General features: G+C 44.2%; 1 protein-coding gene across 1 annotated transcript in view; it reads right to left on the bottom strand.

Moving 5' to 3' along the window:
* DYNC2H1 (dynein cytoplasmic 2 heavy chain 1) overlaps positions 1-21,165 on the bottom strand; it is a 6,555,988-nt gene that overhangs the window by 5,474,041 nt on the left and 1,060,782 nt on the right. The window contains exon 12 of the mRNA XM_044072582.1: positions 2,023-2,198. Within this exon, the coding sequence (XP_043928517.1) occupies positions 2,023-2,198 (176 nt within the window). The remainder of the gene's footprint in view (positions 1-2,022; positions 2,199-21,165) is intronic.

Raw genomic sequence — 21,165 nt, 5'->3', positions numbered from 1 at the left:
TTTTAATATTTCTTTCGATAATTTACAAGTAATTAATTGTTAAATTTTTCAAGAAAAACAATAAAAACTCATGAGTAAAAAGAAAATGAGAAAATAATGTAAAAAAAAAAACACTTAAAATGGCAACAGGAGGCAACAAAGAACAGTGTTCCTTGTTGCCTCCTATTGCCGTTTTAAGTATTTTTTTCTGTTGGTGTTTTTATACCACTTTGGGGTGCTGTATGAGAAAATAATGTGCCACAATACTATTACGCATGCATGACCTCGATGAAATGACATGTATTACATCATTACATCATCCCCTTGCAGAAGTCTCATCGTTCTGAAACAGACTGGGCTTTCAAAGACACACAAATTGTCAACTACTGGAAGGAGGTGAGGCTAAAGTCACAGCTTATGAGTGGACATCATTTAAAGAAGCTTGGATTTTGCAAATATATGTTCCCAACCCTCTCCCCTGCAAGCTAGCCTAAACAGTGAAAATGTCCTGCTGTGCTTTGTACTACAAAGGCACATACTTCGCTGCAGTTGTATTGAAAAGCTACAGCAACTTTCTTCTATCATCCAGTTTTTGTGTGCCTAGGTCACTACGTGATAAACTGCTACACAAAGCCATCTCCAAATACAGTTCTTGGAGTGGGACCAACCAACTCATCTCTTCTAGGAAAGGATAACTTGGCAATGGCCAATTCACAACAAAACCTCCCCTGCAGACTCCTCCCATGTCCAAGCTGTTAACAGAATTCTGTTCATCTAGTGTTTCTTCCCTATGTACCTCAAGGTTAGCTTATTTTTTCATTTTATTTACCTAAGTTTGTCATTTTAAGAGTGTTTCCATTTATAAGGAAAGTAGTTAAATTGTTTAGTGACAGCTCTATCTATAGTCAAACCACAGGGAAATCAACATATGTCTTGCTATACAGGTATCATAAACACAGCTGTTGTGCAACAATAAAGTATTTATTCAGGTAAATGCAGAAGATCACTTAGCAAACCAGCTGAAGCAGAACTTCTGTATAGTCATCTGCCGCAGCCATTCCAAAACACTATCAATGAAAATTACAAAAACATGCAAGGGACAATGAGACAGTTTCATATAATAATAACGGCATCAACTATCCAGTCAGAATCTGATAGTGGTTGCCTTCATCAAACATGGTACTTTTCTCATTTTCAAGCTACCAGTTGACAAAACATTTAAATGGTCATGAACACAACACTACAAGACTATTCTTGAGAAAAGGACAACAAAGAATGTACAGAAAATACATAACACTGCTTATATTAGTGAATACTAGAAAAAGAACACTCAGCCAGTCTGGTGGTCTTCAAAATCGTATGCAATACAAATAAAAATCCAACCTTTAATAAATACAAATTTAGAAACATTTTCCATAAATTAATTTATGTACAATCATTATACGTTGTGTATACAACCATCTCAAGTGGTGTAAATGGATAAAGCCCCAACTACAGGCTCAGGTGGCCGAAGCTCAATTAACAGCTCAGGCACCTGACAGAGTTGGCAGGGAAGTATGAGCATGCCCATTCTATGGGGAAGGTGGGGCAGAGCAAGAGGCATACAGCTACAATCACTCAGAGTGGAGGCATTGTTACAGGAGTGTCCTGTGGGTGGGCCTTAGGCTGTCCAAGCCACTACCTGGTGGTAAACTTCTTTAGCTAATATAATGGGGTATTTCATATAGGGGAAATGCAATGTAGGTTTTCATGGTGTTGCAGGTGGTTCAGCCACCCTGCCTAAATGGTGAGGTTAGATCTGTCAATGAGCATGTTTGTATGGATGCCGTTGAGGGCACAAGCAGCCCTTATGGAGGCCCATATAATGGCTCTCCCAGACATCTCTCATCCCTGTATGTACTGAGTAAATCCCTAGTACAGGGGAACAAACAGGAAAAGTCTCATTGGGAAGGCTTGATGATTAGCAGGCACAGGGGCAACAAAGCACATAAAAATACATACACGTTGTGAATATCATTATAAAGATCAATACATTACACTGACCTGATGCCAGATTTGCGATCGGATAATGCTAACTGAATCTCCCTGGACCAGTTGTCAAACTGTTCCTGTTCATAAATTCTTAGCGACTCCAAGAGATCATCTGAGTTTTTTTGAAAAGAGCGAAAGCCAGCCAAATCAGAGAGGATGGCTACTGCTATCTTAATGGTATCATCAACCTTAAAAAGAAATAGCATAAATAAAACATCAAAAGACAGAATTTCTTTCAAACACAGAAACACAAATTCTAAAGTAGCAGAATAATACCAAATGCACAGTAACATTGGGGTGAATCTAAGAGGTAAATGCTATAATATCTAGCAGATGTTTTCATAAGAGTACACACAGTTGCATTTAAAATCTTAAATACACTACTACACGATTTTTCATTTTAAATGAAATTTTAAAAAACAGGCAAACTCATGCACTATAAAACTCCTTGCAATGCTCACAAAAAAGCGTCTACAAACTTCAAGTTCGGACAGTAAATGATTAGTCATTCTTATTTATTCTTCTGTTACATGGGAAAGTTAACAAGTTCAAGAACCTTTCTGAGCCACCAGCAAGGCCTCTTAACAGTTATACAGGTTACACAAATCAAGATTATGGAAATGACTTAAAGCCATTTCCTTAAAATGGCTTATAACAAATGAGAAGTTACTAATGCAAACAAAAATGTTTAGGAAAAAAGAAGTTGCATCTTACCATACAGTTCCATCTGTGTTGTTCATCTTCTTTAATTTGTCAACGATGGGTTCGGTTCTGAGCCCTTGGAACCGAGTTTGCCTAACACCAACCTCGCGCCAGTCAAAATCTCTCGAGCTAAGCCTCTACCGACAATGCCCTTCTCCCTGTTACCTCAGATCGAGTTTGCCCATGTTATACAAGTAAAGCAGAGGCCACTTCTGCACAAATACCCTAAGACACCACTTAGACCCAAAGAATACCCCAGGAGCCTTTGGCATGGGAAGGAGGGTGGGAAGTGATGAATGAAAGAAGATCAACAACACAGACGAAACATTATGGTAAGACATAACTTCTTTATCTGATGTTGTTAATCTTCTTTTCATTCATCACTGATGGGACAGAATCCCTAGCTACCTTGAGATGCTTGGGCGTCCCTTATGGAAGAACGTTCCTGAGTTCCACTGAGCCGAAGGCAGCTCTTCCTCTGGAAACCACATCCAATTTGTAATGACTGATAAAAGTGTGGAGTTTAGCCCAAGTGGCTGCTGCACAAATGTCATCCATAGAAGTCCTGGAATGGAAGGCTACAGAAGCTGCCATAGATCTAGTGGAATGGGCTTCAATATTCTGTGGCATAGGTTCTTTTGCAAATGAATAAGTGAAACATATGCAGTCCCTTAGCCATTTTGATAAAGTGACCTTGGAGGCAGAATTTCCCATTCTAGACCCAGAAAAAGAAATGAAAAGTTGGTCTTGCGTATTGTTTTGGTCATGTCTAAATAAAATGTAGGCAGTATTCTCCTTTATTAGAAAAGTTTGGGAAAAATATTGGTAGGTCACTAGACTGATTGATGGAAAAGTCAGAAACAACTTTGGGGAGAAAGGATGGGTTCGTCTGGAGTAACACTCTGTCCTTGTGGAAGATTAGATAGGGTCTTTTGGTGCACAATGCCTGCAACTCTGAAATTCATCTATTTGATGTGATGGCTACTGAGAAGAGAGATTTGCATGACAAGAATTTGAGGTCACATTTCGCTGCAGGTTCAAAGGGGGGGTTTGAGTCAAAGACTGGAGAACTGACTTGAGGTTCCATGGCTCTATAGGCTGTCTGATTGGAGGTCTAATGTGAGAAACTCCTTTGAGAAAAGTTTTACATAAACACAGTGATATGAGAGGAGTACCTTCCAGCCCATTATGGTAATTTAAAATCACCGCCAGATGTACTCATATGGTAGAGGCTGTGGCTCCATCTTCAGAAAACTTAGACAGATATTGCAAGACAGATGTGACTGGAGCTGAATACGGATCTAGCATCTTTTCCTTTGACCAAATAGAGAACCTTTTCCATTTGTCCCGATATAGTATTCTGGTGGTTGGTTTATGAGAAGCCAGAATAACGTCACAAACAGGTGAGGTGAGATCATCCTGCCTGGCAACTAAAGGAAGTGAAGAAACCAAGCTGTCAGCTTGGGACTGGACAGATTCGGGTAACTCAACCCTTGGGGGTGAGAAATCATGTCTGAAAGAAGGTCCAGAATCCACGGTGGATACAACAGATGAGGTCGAAAGAAGGGGAACCAAACTTGTCAAGGCCAAAGGAGGGCTATGAGAATCACTTTGCATTTCAACTGAATAGTTTTCATTATGAGTTGTGGAATCAGAGGAATGGGGGGATAGGCATAAAGAAGTCCCGTTGGCCAATCCTGAATCAGAGCATCCCTCAGGGACTCCCCCCTTTGGGAGGAATAGGGCAAAATAGCCGCTGCATTTGCTGTTCGATGTGGAGGCAAAGAGGTTACAGCAAGGCTGGCCCCAACCGCTGAAAATTTCTGCCGCTACTTCAGGATTGAGACCACTCGTGGGGCAAGAGAATACATCTGCTCAACTTGTCTGCAATCATGTTGGAGCTCCCCGGGATATGCGTTGCTATCAGAAAGCAGTTGGAAGCTAACACCCACTGCCAAATTCTCATGGCCTTTCAACACAGGGGATAGGACTTGGTTCCTCCTTGCTTGATGATATACGAGACTACTGGCATATTGTCTGACTGAATTGCAGTCATTCCAGAGGGGAGAACTGGTTGGAATGCTTGAAACGCTAACAGCACCGCTATCAGTTCTAGAATGTTGATATGCAGGTTGGCCTCCAATGTGGACCATTCGCCTTGGACTGCCTTTCCCTGGAAATGGCCCCTCACCCTATCAGGGAAGCATCCGTGGTCACAATGGCCTTGGGCTGAGGGGGCTGGAATGGGTGGCTCCAAAGTTGTGTGTCTGTCCTCATCCACCAAAGAAGGTCCTGCTTGCAAGAATTGGTTATCTGAATGCAATAAATCCTCGCACAGGAGAAATAGCCAAATAAGGGTAGAAGACTCTGTTGTAGTCCACCTAATATATTCACGAGTACAAAGACAAAAATAAAAGCATAAATGCTGTAGATACACAAAGCGTTTTAATATGAACACTTCATCAGATGCTATCTGAATCTGAAAACATAGAGGGTGATGGTTCGGGAACCACTGAGACAGAAGAAGCCAATGAAGAATTTGCATGTGCAGTTTCACAAGAGGCACTATTGGTATGGAAGTTGCCATGGATCCTAGGACCTAAAGAACCTCTCTTGCCGAGAATTCATTTTGACAGAGTATGAACCGGAGCTGAAGCCTCAAACTCTGGAGTCTGTGAGTTGGGAGTGACACCAGACAGGATCGGGTGTCGAAGACTGCTCTGATAAATTCTATCTACTGGACCAGAGTAAGGTTGGATTTCTCCCAGTGCACAGTTATCCCCAAAATTTCTGCCAGAGAAAGGGTGTATTGCAGGGCCATTACCAGAAGATGTTTGGTGGTGGTGGTAAGGAGCCAATTGTCCAAATATAGAAACACCCGGAATCCTTGGAATCTCAAGTGAGCTGTAACCGCTGCCTGGCACTTTGTGAACACTCAGGGGGGCTGTAGAGACACCAAACAGCAGGGCACAAAACTGGTAATGATTGGCTCCTAGCTGGTAGCGAAGTAGACTCCTGGAGTGTTTGTCCAGTTTGATGTGGTAATACGCATCCCAAATATCTGTCGAGCACATCCAATTGCCCTCCCTTAGAAAAGGGAGAATGGACAGAACTGTGACCATCCAGAATTTCATTTGGGCAACAGACTTGCTCAAGCTGCTGAGATCCAGAGTGTATCTCCAAGTCCAGTCTTTTTTGGCACCAAAAAGAATCTTGAGTAAAATCCGGATCCGCATTGGTTTGGTGAGACTAGTTGGATGACTCTTTTTTGATGCAGCTTTTTTATTTCTGAAGCTGTATCTTCCCTCTGACTGGGTGGAACATCGGGAAGATTCATTGGAAGTTTTGGATAAGTGATAAGGGGAATGGTGTAACCTCTGGTAATGATATTCTGCACCCAACGATCAGTGGTAATAAGAGTGCCAGGCAGCTTGGTGCAGAGAGAAACGACCCCTGACAGCTTCCACAGGAAAGCAATTGGGCCACTCTTCAGGAGCGCTGGTAAGGCTGCCCAGAGAAGGAGTCTCCGGGGCCTTGATTACATGGATCCCCTCTGCCTCGATAGGGCGTATTTCAGAATTGTTACCCCCTCTGGGTCTGGGGGTATCATCACCACGTGTGACCCTGACATTTTTTGTGCCACATCTTTCCACTCTTCTGGTTCCTGGAAAAGGACGGTTGGAAAAACGTAGACCTATGGCATTCATGGCATTCAGGGTCTTACAGTCCTGCTCACACCTGGCCAGAGTATCCTTTACCTTGGAGCCAAACAGGGAAGATGCTACAATGGGAGCATTCAGAAAGGAAGACTTGAAGGGATCCACAAAGTCACAAATGTGCCTCCAAGCATGATGTCTCATAACTATGCCTGAACCCGCAGCTCTAGCCGCCCCTTCGGTTGCGTGTGAAAGCAACCTTATGGACGAGTTGAAGATCGATTACAGGGTTGCGAGCTGAAAGGCAACTTTGTCCCTTACCTCATCAGACACCTGTCCTGCGAGTGTTCCAGAGAGTTTGGCGATCAAGTCTCTTTGGAGCCTTATAAAATGTGCCGAGTAGATCAGGGACTGTATGGCAAAGGTTGCTGATGCTAAGACTTGCTTCCCCAATCTGTTCATGACCCAGGACTCTCTGTTGGCTGGGTGGACAGTAGGACTATCTTCAGCTAGATACTTTTTCATGGCCAACGCCACAACCATAGCATCGACTGATAAACCTTTGTATCAATGTGGGTTTTCCTCAGGTGGAGAAAGTATCTTGTCAGGTCTCCAAGGGATTACCTCAACAGAATCAGGGTTCTTCCAGGCGCGCTGCACCATGAGCTGAACTAGCTCATCTGCAGGCGGGGTCACCCAAGAGGTAGAAGGCCTGGCATGGAAAGCCTGCAGGAACACGGACTCCTCAGAAAAGGGATTAGTGGGCTTCCAGTCACCCCTCTGTTTCAGCATTTCAAGGAAGTCTCCGAAGGAGACATCAGGGAGTGACTGTGGGGACGCTTCACAGTCATCAAAATCCGTGTCCTCTGTTAGAGACTCTTCAGGTGAGTCTACGTGCTTCCTCTTGCATAATCTCCTCCGTGGGGGCTCCTCAGTGGGGTCTTCTGACGAGGACTCGGAAGAGTGGCTACCCTATACAGGGGGTTCCCTGTGGCTTCCCTGCCCAGTGTACCGGGGAGGTGACCTGTGGCAGCTGTAGCTCAGGGGGAGAAATCTCAGGTTCCAACATCGGCGGAATGCTTCCAGAAGCAAGCACCCTCTTCATCACATAGAAAGCAGGTCCGCCGAAAGAGGGATTGGAGCCCGGAACAGAGAACAACCACCTTAGCACTGGGGTCACACCCGCTCCGTTGAACCCGCTCCCAAGGATGGAGCTTCAAGCAGGATCAGTGCAAAGCTCCCAGGCGCTGAGGATGGAACCAAAGAAACACTAGGAAATGTGCCATGAACCGAAGAGCCTGCAGCTCAATCACGGGGTTGAGAAAGGACTGGTTCAACAGGAACCAAGGACCCAAAAGAACGGTCTCAGAGCAACAATGAGGTCCACTGCTGGCGTCGAGATGTGTGGGGGGGGGGGGTTCCGAAAAGGACGTCAGAGCAGGAAGCTCTGGAACCAGAATGGTCAAAGGAGGAGAATAGGATGGAGTCCATGGAGAAGTCAACCCAAGTCCTGCAGGAGGATGGGTCCTGGAAAGCATGGGTATCCCCCTGGCTGCCAACAGCTGATCCACAAGACGCACCGCATCAAGTTCTGAAAGGCTCCATGTGGAGCTGGAGATACTCCCGACGGAGAGACTGGTCGATCTAGGAATGAGCTATACATTTGGCCTAGAAACGTATCTATGGACGGAGAGTATAAGGTCCGTGGTGTGGAATCGACCAGCACTGATGTCTCAAGTTTGGAGACAGGGAGCAGTGGGGTCAAATCCATTCTTGTCGGGGCCGTAAAAGAGCTCAGTGCCGAAGGGGCACTCGAAGCCGATACGGGAGGTTCAATCATCATTGCAGAGATAGGCATTGAAGGCATGCACTGTGCCGAAGTCATAGAAGGCGAGGTGAGGTCTATAGTCGGTGCCAGAGATCGTATCATAGCCGAAGATGGCGCAGATATAGTAACAGTCATAGTACCTGGAGCAGACGAGGTCAGTGCAGACGAGGCAGATTTATGCTCCAAAGAAAGTTTTTGCACTTTAGGTTTTACAGACTTACCCTGGTCACCAGAGGGTGAAGAGGGAACTGAATGGGCCCTTTTCTTATCCTTCCTAGGAGGGGTTGAGACCTCAGTCACAGAAAGGGCCTCTGAAAAGGGCGACTTAAGTAGGCCCTGTAGCATTAACTTATTCTTGCGTTCTTTCAGAGTGTGCTGGCTAAAACTTTGACAAATCACACAGGGAGGCTGCACCAAAAGATTGCAACACCCCCAAGCAATAAACAAAATCGTGACTATTCAGAAGTTTACCATTACACGAACTACAATGTTTGAAACCTGATGTACCCTACTTATCAGACATCATGAAAAGTTAAACACAACAATCAGAGACTTCAGAGAAAAATGTAAATTCTACTTTCTCTCTGTCTAAACCTATCTAAATACACACAGTATCTATCCAAATAGTCAAAAACACACAACTAGAGAGAAAAAGGGAAGAGAAGAAATACCAGCGATGGTTTTCAAGGGATACCACAAGGGTAAAGACAGAAGGCCGTACCACCAATGGTACTTAAAAGATTACCAAACGGCTAGAAGTAGAAGTGAAAAAGGTGTAAATCTAACTGCAAACATAAAGATTAATGAATATAAGTCACAAACAACAAGAAAATAGACACATTTTTCCACAAGATATCAAAATAGTTTCCACTTAGCTGACAGCTCAGCTGAAATGTGACTTTACGGCTATGCGGCAAACAAGATCTGAGGTAACAAGGAGAAGGGCATTGTGGATAGAAGCTTTGCTCGAGAGCTTTTGGCTGGCGCGAGCTTGGTATTAGGTCGACTCGGTACCGAGGGCTCGGGACCGAACCCATCGGTGATGAATGGAAAGAAGATTAACAACATCAGCTCAAATCTTTAAAGGCACTGACAAGTTACAATAAATATAAACTATTACATTAATAACTAAATTAAATGACAAATATTTCCAGCAAAATAGTTTATCCCCATGGTGTCTCATTAACCAGATTTTCAAGGAGATTAAAAAACAAACATAGCACACCAGTATATATACAAAAATTCCAGAAGAAATTAATTACAACAGTGACTTTAATTACAATTAATCAGAGTCAATTAAACATCTTATTTTATTGAACACCGGTAAAATAATGCAACAAATAATTAAAAACATCAAGAAAGAAAAAAAATACAATTATGCTCATTATTTAATCCATAAAGTACCATAGCACTAGACTGTTTAGATGATGTGCAAAGGAAAAGTGTTCTGTTGGAAGCCTTTGTCATTTTTTTTACGTTAAAATACATTTTGACATATTAATCTAATAAAATATAGTTGTGTGTGAGGGATGCCTAATACAGCAAAATCACCATATACATCTATATCCTTTATTAACACAGTCCAATCTTTCTGTGGGAGCTCAGTGAGACAGTACAACATACCACAGTGCAAGCTATCTCACTCAGAACGTACAATAAAAAGACATTACAGAATGTAAAGATATTGCACATCAAGGTGCACTGCACTCCAAATATAAGGTAAAAAAAGAAGTTATGTACTTACTATAACGTTCCATGTGAGTTGTTTATCTCACCTTTATTCTCACTGATGGGTTCGGAGCCGATCCTCGGCTCCGACACGGCTGATAGCAAAGCTCAAGGTTTGCCAGTAGCTCGAGACCAAGCCCCTTATCCCACAACGCACTGCTGGCATTACCTCAGATCTTGTTTGCTGCGAATAAACAATATATATACCCTTTTATTTATTTCTACAAAGAAACACTTCCCGAAGGGGAAGAAGAAATATTGAATAACCAGGATGGTACTAGCCTCTAACTCAACACTCAGCCAGGAGGGGGAAGGAGAGAGGGACTTGAGAATAAAGGCGAGATAAACAACTCACATGGAACGTTATGGTAAGTACATAACTTCTTTATGTGAAGTTCTTAAATCTCACAGTTTATTCTCACTGATGGGGTAGCGTCCCTAGCACCCTCAATCTTGGGTGGCTCATGGAAGTACGTTCTTCAGTACCGTGGAACCAAAGTAAGACCTGTCCCTGGAAGCCTCATCTACTTTGTAATGTGTGATAAAGGTATGAGGCTTAGACCAAGTGGCTGCAGCGCAAATATTATCAAGGGGCAATTTAGCTTGAAAGGCAGAAGATGATGCATCATGGAGCTCATAAACAAAGACACTGGGGACCTACAGACACTAGATCCTACCAAGTTCGGCTTTGTCAAGGGCAGATCCTGCCTTTTGAACCTGGTTGACTTCTTTGAAACAGTCACTAAAGCCATAGATGAAGGGAAGGTAGTCCACACAGCCTATCTGGACCTTGCAAAGGCATTTGACATAATACCCCACTCGGGCATCATAGATAAGCTATCCAGCTTAAATATAAACCCCTATGTCACAAGATGGGTCGCAAACTGGCTCAGAGACAGAACCCACAGAGTGAGAGTTGCTGGAGCCATGTCAGACTCGAAACTGGTCACAAGTGGCGTCCCACAGGGTTCTGTCCTGGGACCACTCTTGTTCGGTATATACTTTTCCGAGGTACAGGCAAACGTGGGAGGACTATGGCTCACCAAGTTCGCAAACGACTGCAAACTGGGCGCCATAATCGACTCTCCAGCTGACACAAACATCCTTCAAAAAGGTCTCACAGAGACAGATAACTGGTACCAGCACCATGGTTTAAAGCTAAATGCCAAAAAATGTATAGTCATACCCTCTGGCAAAAACAATGTGCACACAAATTACCACATAGGCGGAAACCCATTAAGTACAGAGAAAGTTATTAGGGACCTGGGGACCCAAGTTGATAGCAATCTCTCCTTTGAAAACCACATTGCCAAAGTGGTTAGAAAGACCTTCTACATAGCCCACCTCATCACGAAGGGTTTCACATCTAGATCAAGAGAGGTAATCGTGCCCCTTTATTCATCCCTCATCAGGCCCATCATAGAATACAATGCCCCTTTTGGGATGTACCTTACCTGACACCTGCAGCAATTAGAAAGAGCCCAAAAGTATCTCACCAAGAGGATCAAGGGTCTCAAACAGATGCCATATACTGCTCGATTAAAAAAACTCCAGCTCTACTCAGTTGCATACCGCCTACTTCGAGGCGATCTATGCCTGACATACAAAGCTATGTCAAATCCAGAATTAATGGACATGCTCCACCTCAGTAAATCTAAATCCCTTAGAGCCACACGCTCGAGGGACTTGAACCTCAGCACAGAAATAAATAGAACTTGCTGAAGGGACAGGTTCATAACCCAAAGGCTCCCTTCGCTCTGGAATAGAATTCCAGTTCATGTGAGGCAGAGCACCTCACTGAATCTCTTCAAGAAGAATCTCGATAGGTGGATGGGGGATCATAGGTTTGTCCCAGGGATTACTCCCGTGTCACTATTAGACAGAGGCACAGTAAACTAAACCTTAAAAAGGGCACAGTATATTCAAATCAAGGGGTGGCATAAGCCATGCAGAATCGAGCTAGGCTTATAACTGCCCCAGGGCAGATAGCCTAGTATGAACCTATGAACCTATGTAGAAATGGCTCTGGTAGTATGAGCCTTAGGTTTGTGTGTCAATGGCATGCTCGCATTCTCATAAAGGAAATACAATCTGATAACCATTTAGATAAGGTTGTTTTAGCCACTGGAGTGCCTTTTCTGGCTTCTGAGAAGGATACAAAAAGTTGATCTGATTTTCTAATATCCTTAGTTCTGTCAAGATAAAATCTGAGCTGTCTGTGTACATCAGGTTTGTGCATCATGTATTCCAATTTGTTAGAGTGGTGAAGAAAAAAAGACTGTCAGCTCAATGACCTGATTGATATCTGATTCAGAACAGACTTTAGGTAAAAATGAGGGGTATGTTCTGAGAGATACTCTATCAGCATGGAATATCAAGTAAGGTGGTTTGACAGATAATGCTTGAAGTTCTGACACTCTGCAGGCAGAAGTAATGGCCACTAGAAAAATATAGTTTTTCAGGATAAATATTTGAGATCACAAGAAGATGCTGGTTCAAAGGGGGGAAGAATAATTTGAGACAGCATAAAGTTTAAATTCCAGGAGAATAGGGAATTTTGACAGGAGGTCTCATGTGAAGAGCACCTTTAAGAAAAGTCTTAGATAATTTAAGGCCCATAACATTTGAGCCACCACACCCAAGGTGAAAATATGAGATGGCAGCTAACTGGACTCAAACTGTAGCAGCTGCTGCCCCTTCCTTAAAAATCTTTGTCAAGAATTCTAAAATGGACGATAGTGGGGCTCGGAAAGGGTCATTTTTCTGCATGTTGGCCCAAATTAAGAACCTTTTCCATTTACTGCCATATAATTTCCTGGAAGACAAGATAATTTGTCTTGTATCTTCTGAAATTGAATGAAGCCTGGCAATTAGGGGAAGTGGATTAGCCAAGCAGTCAGTTTCATGGACTGCAGTGAAGGATGGAGGTCCCCTGACGGGTGTGTCAGAAGGTCTGGAACTGGGTACAGGATCCATGGATCTGCCAACAGATGACGGTGGAGAAACAGGAACCAAATCTGTCGAGGCCAGTATGGGGCTATGAGGATAACAGACCTTCCCAGCGATTTTGCTTTCTGTAAAAATCTGGGTATCAATGGGAAGGGTGGGAATGCATAAAGGAGACCCGGGGGCCAATCGTGTAAAAGTGCATCTCTCGGGGGATGACCCGGAGGTGGTATTAGGGCAAAGTAGCTTCTGCATTTTGAACTGATGTGGCTGGCAAAGAGGTCGCAGCAAGGCTGGACCCATTTGCGTAAAATCAACTCCGCAACCTGTTGTTTGAGAGACCACTCATGAGGGAGCAATATCGTCCTGCTTAGCTTGTCTGCTATCACTTTGGATTTCCCCAGGATGTGCATTGCTAACAGAAAATGCTGGGATGACACAGCCCATTGCCAGACCCAGAGGGACTCTCGACAAATGGGGAAAGACTTGGTTCCACCTTGCTTGTTCAAGTACCAGACTACTGACATGTTGTCCGTCTGAATTGCAATAGTTCCTAGAGGAATAGAGTCCAGAAAGTACTGCAATGCCAGAAGTACCGCTCTCAACTCTAGAACATTGATATGCAGATGTGACTGTTGATCTGTCTATGTGCCTTGGGCAGTCTTTCCCTGAAAATGCCCCCTCCACCCTATCAGGGAAGTGTCCGTGGTCACAGTGGCTACTGTGGGGAGAGAACAAAGGGTCTTCCGATTGTGACATGAAGAGACGTCAACGACCACCGAAAGTCTCTCTTGCAAGAATCCATGATGAGAATCATGTGGTGCATCGGTAGTTTCTGGTAAGACCACTGAGCAAAGAGGAGCCATTGAAGAATTCGCATATGCATCCTTGTGAGTGGTATAGCCAGGATTGCTGCTGCCATCAAACCTAGCACCTTCAAGAGCTCTGCTGCTGTAGCTTTCTTCTTTGACACCAGTGAGCTGATGTGTTGGCGGAGAAGTGAGACTCTTTCAATTGGAAAATGTCGAGTGGTAGTTGAGGTATCTAACTCTGCTCCTATAAAAATGGTATGCTGCGATGGCGATAAGGCAGACTTTTCGAAGTTGACTGTAATGCCTAATTGATGACACAGTGTCAGAGTGTATTGTATTGCCTGAGTCAATGGATGCCTGGGGGTAGTGGTGAGGAGCCAATCATTTAGGTATGGAAACACCTGGAATCCTAGACACCTCAGGTGAGCCATGACCATTGCCATGCATTTGGTGAACACTCTGGGGGCTGTAGTGAGACCAAAAGGCAGGGCTCGAAACTGGTAATGATTGGCTCCCAGCCGGAAACGCAGGTGATCTCTGGAGATTCTGTTCATCTTTATGTGATAGTATGCATCCTTGAGATCTATGGAGCACATCCAATCGCCTTTCCCTAGGAAGGGAAGAATGGACTAAAGCGTGACCATTCGGAACTTCTCTTTCTTCATGAACTGGTTGAGTCTGCTGAGGTCCAAGATAGGTCTCCAGTCCCCTGTTTTCTTTGGTACCAAAAAGAATCTTAAGTAAGTTCCGAATCCAACTTGGTCTGCTGGGACTGGTTGGATGACTCTTTTTTCTAGCAATCTGTGGACCTCTATGATTGCTTGTTCCCTGAGACTGGGTGGAACATCTGGGATTCTGTTTACAGGAATGGGAGGGGTAGAGAACGGTATGGAAATATCCTCTGGAAATGATGCTTTGTACCCATGTATCTGATGTTATGTTTAGCCAGGCTTCTGGGTACAAAGACAAGCAACCCCTGACTGCCTCCACAGCCGAACAGCTGGGCCCCCTTTCAGGGGTGCGGGTAGGGTTGACTGGGGAACTGAACCCTGTCACCCTGTTGCTGCAAGCCCCCTCTGCCGTGGGGGCGGCGTCTTCCATTATAACCCCCTCCTCTGCCTCTAGAGGGGGTTTCTCCATGCTCCCTGTGCTTTTCAGAACCACATTTTCCCTCCCCTAGGGCCCTTGGGGTAGGGCCAAGTAGGGGAAGATAAACGAACTCCAATGGCAGATAAGGTCTTGCCTTCCTGCTCACACCTGGTTAAAGTTTCCTTTACTTTAGGCCCAAACAGTGATGAGCCATCGAATGGGGTGTTGATAAAGGAAGACTTAAAGGGTTCCGCAAAAGAACAGAGATGCATCCAGGCTCGTCTTCGGACAGCAATGCCCGAACTAGCGGCTCTACTCAAACCATCAGCTGCATAAGATATGAGACGCATGGATGAGTTTACAACTGAGTTTAGGGTAGCGAGCTGGGTGTTGACTTTGTCGGCCACCCCTGCAGCTACCGTACCCTGGAGAGCATCTCCTAGCTCTTTCAGGAGATCTCTTTGTAGTCCCGTAAAATGGGTTAAGTAGTTCAGTGATCGCAGAGAAAAAGTCACTTAACTAAATATGCATTTCCCATATCTATCCATGACCCTAGAATCTCTGTTAGAAGGATGGATAGATGCGGATGTTTCAAACACTTCCTTTTTGGTGGCTGCAGCTACCACCATGTCATCAACAAGGCACTCCCTTGGTCAAAAATGGCCTGTCCACTGGGGCAGACATGAATTTATTTGGCTTGCGAGGGACAGGTTCCACGGCCTCCGGTGATTCCCACGCTTTATGAGAGATCAGTTCCATGAGCTCGTCGTAAGGCGGAGAAACCCAAGAAGTGGAAGGTTGAGACCCAAAAGCCTTCAAGAGCACGGACTCGTCCTCAGTAGGGGTCCTGGACTGACTATCGCCCCTCTGACTAAGGATCTCTAGTATCTCTGCAAAGGAAATATCCTCAGAGGGGGATCGAGAGGACCCTTCTGACTCATCCAAGTCAGTGTCAGATGTCAAAGACTCCTGGGGGGAGTCTAAGTGACTCCTCTTGCACAGTCTCTTTCTGGGCACCTCCTCAGTGGGGGGATCTGGGGAGGTCTCAGAAAAGCAAGGGACGCCCTGTGGGGGCACTTGAGGCTCAGGGTCTCTACGCTTAGGGGGACCGGTAGACGAAGAAGCAGACACAGGAGCTTGAGAGGAGAGGGAAGGCCGAACCGATGCTGACTTGTCTTTGGAGACAGGACTTTCCTCATAGCATCGAATGCACCATGGCTCCGACGAGGAGTAGACGGACCCAAAAGTACCGTCCGATCCTCCCTCACCGAACCCTTGGGCTCTGAGCCCGAGGTAGGAGCCGAGCTCATCAGAGCCGAAGTCCCGAGAGGAAGAGTCGGCACCGACAAATCGGTCCATTATCCTCCCCAGAACAGATGGGAGAGCGTCGGTTCCTAGAGTCCTCGGTCGGCACCGAGGACATCCGAGTAGATGGAGCCGATAACACCGGTGCGGGTATCGGCTCCAAGGGTTCGACAATCATCAGTTCGGTTTCCTTCGGCTCCGAGGGTCCAGTACGGCTCGGAGGAGGAGTAGACAAATCTGGTTCCATGGTGTTCGGCACAGATGAGCTGGCCGGGGCCGACAACAATTTGGCAAGTCCTGGTGCCTGTAAAAGCTTCTGCACTAGCCGATCCATGTCCAAATCTGAAAGGCTGACTGAGGACTTCAATGAATGCACCGAAGGTGCTGACTGGAGCAGAGGAGAAGAGGGAACCTCAGAGACCGGCTCCAATACTGAGAACTGTCTCCGAATCAAAGGTACACTCGGTTCCGAGGTCTGTGGAACCGATGACCCTCCCTCTGAAGTTTTTGCCTTATTTGCCACTTTAGGGTCTGAAGATTTTGTGGATTTGGAAGACGTGCTAGTACCTTCATGGCTACTCAAAACCTCAGAAAAGGAATGCTGCAGTAATCCTCTGTCTATTAGCTTCCTCCTTCTCTCCAAGAGGACTCTTGAAGAAAAAGAATGGCAAATGCTGCAAGTGTCTTGGAGGTGTTTAGCCCCCAGACAATAGGCACATTGAATGTGTCCGTCAGTGATGGACATTTTCTGCCTGCAATCTGGGCATTTCTTGAATCTCGATTTAGGATGGGGCTTTTCCTTGTCATCCGACACAGTAAAAGTAAAACAAAAACCAGTATACTGAAAACTAATACAGTAAAGTCCTTACTTTCCTTGTAAAGACCCACAAAGCAACTAAGCCCAACCCGGGCACTATCTATAACAGTTAAACTATATTTTACAAAGACAGGGCTAAAGAGGCCCACAGAGGAAAACCCTAATAGAAAATAGAGATTAATAACTCTAAATAGTGCTAAAAGGCCCACACAACATAACTAAGCCAACAGGACACTAACTATTAGAAACTACAGATTCTATTATTAAAATTTTAACACTAACACACAACTATCTATATAAAAATATCTAAGACAAAAAAGTAGTTTTTTTTTTTTTTTTTTTTTTTATTTATTAAAACTTGCTGTTTTTTTCTCACAAATGGTCCGAGCTAGCTGGATCACAGAGATCTCTCTTGCCGTGGCAAACTAGATCTGAGGTAATTCCAGCAGTGCATTGTGGGATAAGGGGCTTGGTCTCAAGTTACTGGCAAACCTTGAGCTTTGCTATCGGCAGTGTCGGAGCCGAGGATCGGCTCTGAACCCATCAGTGAGAATAAACGGCAAGATTTAACAACTTCACATTCTATATTATACAATGACTGGCCATTAAAATTCAAAAAAGTAAAAGTCCAGCTATTAAAAATTATCTGTTGCTATGTGTAGATATGCATTAGTCTAAAGGAAAGAAAGTCTGAAACTGAAATGTGTCATTAATTAGTGACTTCATTCCTCATAAATTACATCAAATCACTGAGTAACTAAGTCACTAAATAATGACATGCATTTCAGTTTCAGACTTTGTTTCCTTCGAACAATGCAAATCTTTCTCAAAACTAATAGCAACATTACCTGCCCCCCCCCTTTATTTACAGCTTTGTCCACATTTCTTAAAATAAGAAGTGTAGTAGTACTTACGAGAGCAGAGAAAAATACAAGAAAATCAAAAATGCTCTGCTTAACTAAAGAAACATACCTGATTTTCCTTGTATTTTCCCAGTCTCTCTCGTACCTCTTACAGCTTTTTTTTTCTTTTCTAAAAACAAAATGAAAAAAAAAGGCAATGGAGATCTTCCTGTTTCTACTGCTTGCTTTCCGAAGCACTGATGTACTGTACTGCATAAATGTGGGAATGTAAGTCCCATGTGCATGCATAGTACATAAAAAAAGCAGCATAATCAGGAAACAATGCAGAACACCACTATGGCGCTGTTATACAAAGACATTATTTAAGAAAAGTATTTATTTTCTTAAATAATGTCAATGTATAATGGCAATAACCGACTACTTGGTGTGGTACATTGAAGATTTACCCACAGTTGGCTTTGTTTAATCACTTGGGCTTTGCCCTCATGATTAAACCACACCAACTGTAGATACATTTTTAATATACCACACCCACTTCGTTGGTTATTGCTATAATATCTTGCAAAGTTTGGGAAGCACACAAACACAGAGTTGTGGTGACACTGAACACAAACTTACTACTCCTATCTATTTTAATCGACATTACGTGGAATAAAAGACGTTACGCCTTACCAGAACGTTCCATCTGTGTTGTAGATCTTTATTCATTCATTACTGTTGGGACTTCGGTTCCGTTCTCGGAACCAACATGGACGTTACCAAGCTCGAGCCAGCCAAAATCTTTCAGCTAAGACCTACTCATAATGCCCCTCTCATAGTCTCTTCAGATCGAGTTTGCCCACCCTTATACTATAGAAGTAATAAGAGACAGTAGGAGGCTTTGTCTGAGCAAATACCTTAACTAAGGAGATCCTAGAGTCCATCAGGAGTCCAGGCAGGGGGAAGGAGGGCGGGAACTAATGAATGAATAAAGATCTACAACACAGATGGAACGTTATGGTAAGACATAACCTCTTTATCTGATGTTGTAAATCTTTATTAATTCCTTACTGTTAGGATTGAGTCCCCAGCTACTGGAGTCCTGCATGGCCCTAAGGAAGGATATTCCTGAGCACCATAGAACCAAAAGATGCTCGTCCCCTGGAGGCCAAATCCAATTTGTAATGAGTGATAAAGGTATGAGGTCTTCCCCAAGTGGCTGCTGTGCAAATATCATTCATAGAGGCTCTGGAATGAAAAGTCACAGAAGTAGCCATAGATTTAGTCGAATGAGCCTTTATTCTGGAAGGTAAGGACAGTTTATTCTGATGATAGATAAAGGTAATGACGTTTCTAAGCCAGGAAGATAGAGTCACTTTGGAGACAGGCCTACCCAATCTGGGGCCCACAAAGGTCACAAAAAATTGATCCATTTTTCTGAAAGATTTAGTTCTGTCCAAGTAAAAACTAAGTTGCCTATGAACATCAAGGGTATACAAAAGATATCCCCCTCTATTTGAATGCTGAGGGAAGAAAACCGGCAGGTCAATGGATTAGTTAACTGAAAACCCAGAAATTACCTTGGGCAAGAAGGATGGGTCAGTACGTAGGGACACTCTTTCCCTATGGAAAATCAGGTAAGGTCTCTTGACACTCAAAGCCTGCAACTCAGATACTCTTCTTGCTGAGGTAAGGGCTACTAGGAGTAGAGTCTTCCAAGACAAAAATTTCATATCACATGAATTAGAAGGTTCGAAAGAAGGGCTTGTTAATGACTGAAGCACCAAAGTTATGTCCCAAGGCTCTATGGGGGGGCTTGACAGGGGGTTTAACATGTAATACTCCTTTCAAGAAGGTTATGCACAGACGGTGTGACATAACAGAAGAATTATCAAATCAATTGTGAAAATTTGCGATAGCTGCTAAATGTACAGTAATTGTCGATGCTGAAGCTCCTGCATGTAGAAGGGTATTCAGGTATTGCAGGATCTTCTGAATAGGCATAGAGAAAGGGTCTGTGTCATGATCTTAGGCCCATGTAGAGAACCTATCCCACTTACTAGAATACATTTTCCTGGAAGAAGGTTTGTGTGAAGCCAGAAGAATCTCACGGACAGGAGATGAAATATCAGGTAGCCTGGCAATCGTTAGTAGATAAACCAAGCTGTGAGCTTGAGGCTGTGGAGATTGGGGTGAGTCAGTCCATGAGGGTGAGATAGCAGACCTTGGGATTCATCCAGGATCCACGGGCTGTGAATCAGATCAAGCCATAAGAAAGAGAACCAGACTTGACAGGGGCCATGAAGATCAACCTTTGAGCTTTCTGGAGGAATTTCTGGATGAGGGGAAATGGGGGAAAAGGCATACAGCAGACCTGGGGGCCAATCATGCATCAAGAGCATCCCTCGGTGACTCCCCCTGAGGGGGGATCAGGGCAAACTAACTTCTGCATGTTGTTTACAGGGGAAGCAAACAGGTCACAGCAAGGCCTGCCACAATGGTGGAAGATCTGATCCGCTATTATAGAACTGAGGGACCACTCATGAGGCATCAGGATGCTCCTGCTCAGATTGTCTGCAATAAGGTTGGAACTCCCGGGAATGTATGTTGCTATAACAAAGTGGTTTGAAGCTATCACCCAGTGCCAAATTCTCATGGCTTACTGACCACACGGGGTAAGACCTAGTTCCACCTTGTTTGCTTATATACCAGATGACGGACATGTTGCCCAATTGAATTGCAATGGTCCCGGAAGGGAGGGATGTATGGAACGCTTGCAACGCTAAGAGAACTGCCCTCAATTCCAGGACATTTATGTGCAAACTGGCCTTCATGGGGGACCAGGTGCCTTGGACTGTCTTTTCCTGGAAATGCCCCCCCCCCAACCCTATCAGGAAAGCGTCTGTGGTCACCGTGGCCCTGGGCTGGGGAAGGCAGTCGACACCAAAGATTTGATTATGGCTTCATCCACCAAAGCATTTCTTTCTTACAAAGATTTGTAAGGCGTATCAAGTGGTCGAGAGGATGGGTTAAGATCAACCACTGTGAAGAAAGCAGCCACTGTACTAGTCTCATGTGCAACCTCGACAGTGAACTAAGGTAATGGCTGCTGCCATAGATTTCAATAGTTGCAGTACAAGGCATGCTGGTACATCTGTTGGAGGAGGATTTGAATCTAGCTTATTTCTGAGAGCCTGTGAGGAGTAAGGGAAACTTGACAGGATGTTGTGTTGAAGATCATTCCAATAAATTCCAATGTTCTTTTTGGGGACATTTGAGATTTTTCCATGTTGATCGTAATCCCTAAGTGAAGAGCAAGGCTAGGGAATAGAACAAGTAAAGGAGTCAATAGACGAAAGATAAAAAAAAATTAGCGAAAACTGACTAAAAGTACGGTATTGACAGGAATTTACACAAAAAACTCTACACT

Source organism: Protopterus annectens, chromosome 5.part0, assembly GCF_019279795.1.
Source record: "Protopterus annectens isolate FY-2018-M chromosome 5.part0, PAN1.0, whole genome shotgun sequence".
Classification (NCBI taxonomy): domain Eukaryota; kingdom Metazoa; phylum Chordata; order Ceratodontiformes; family Protopteridae; genus Protopterus; species Protopterus annectens.
Note: the sequence above shows the minus strand (reverse complement) of the source record. Positions and strands in the feature narration are given on the sequence as shown.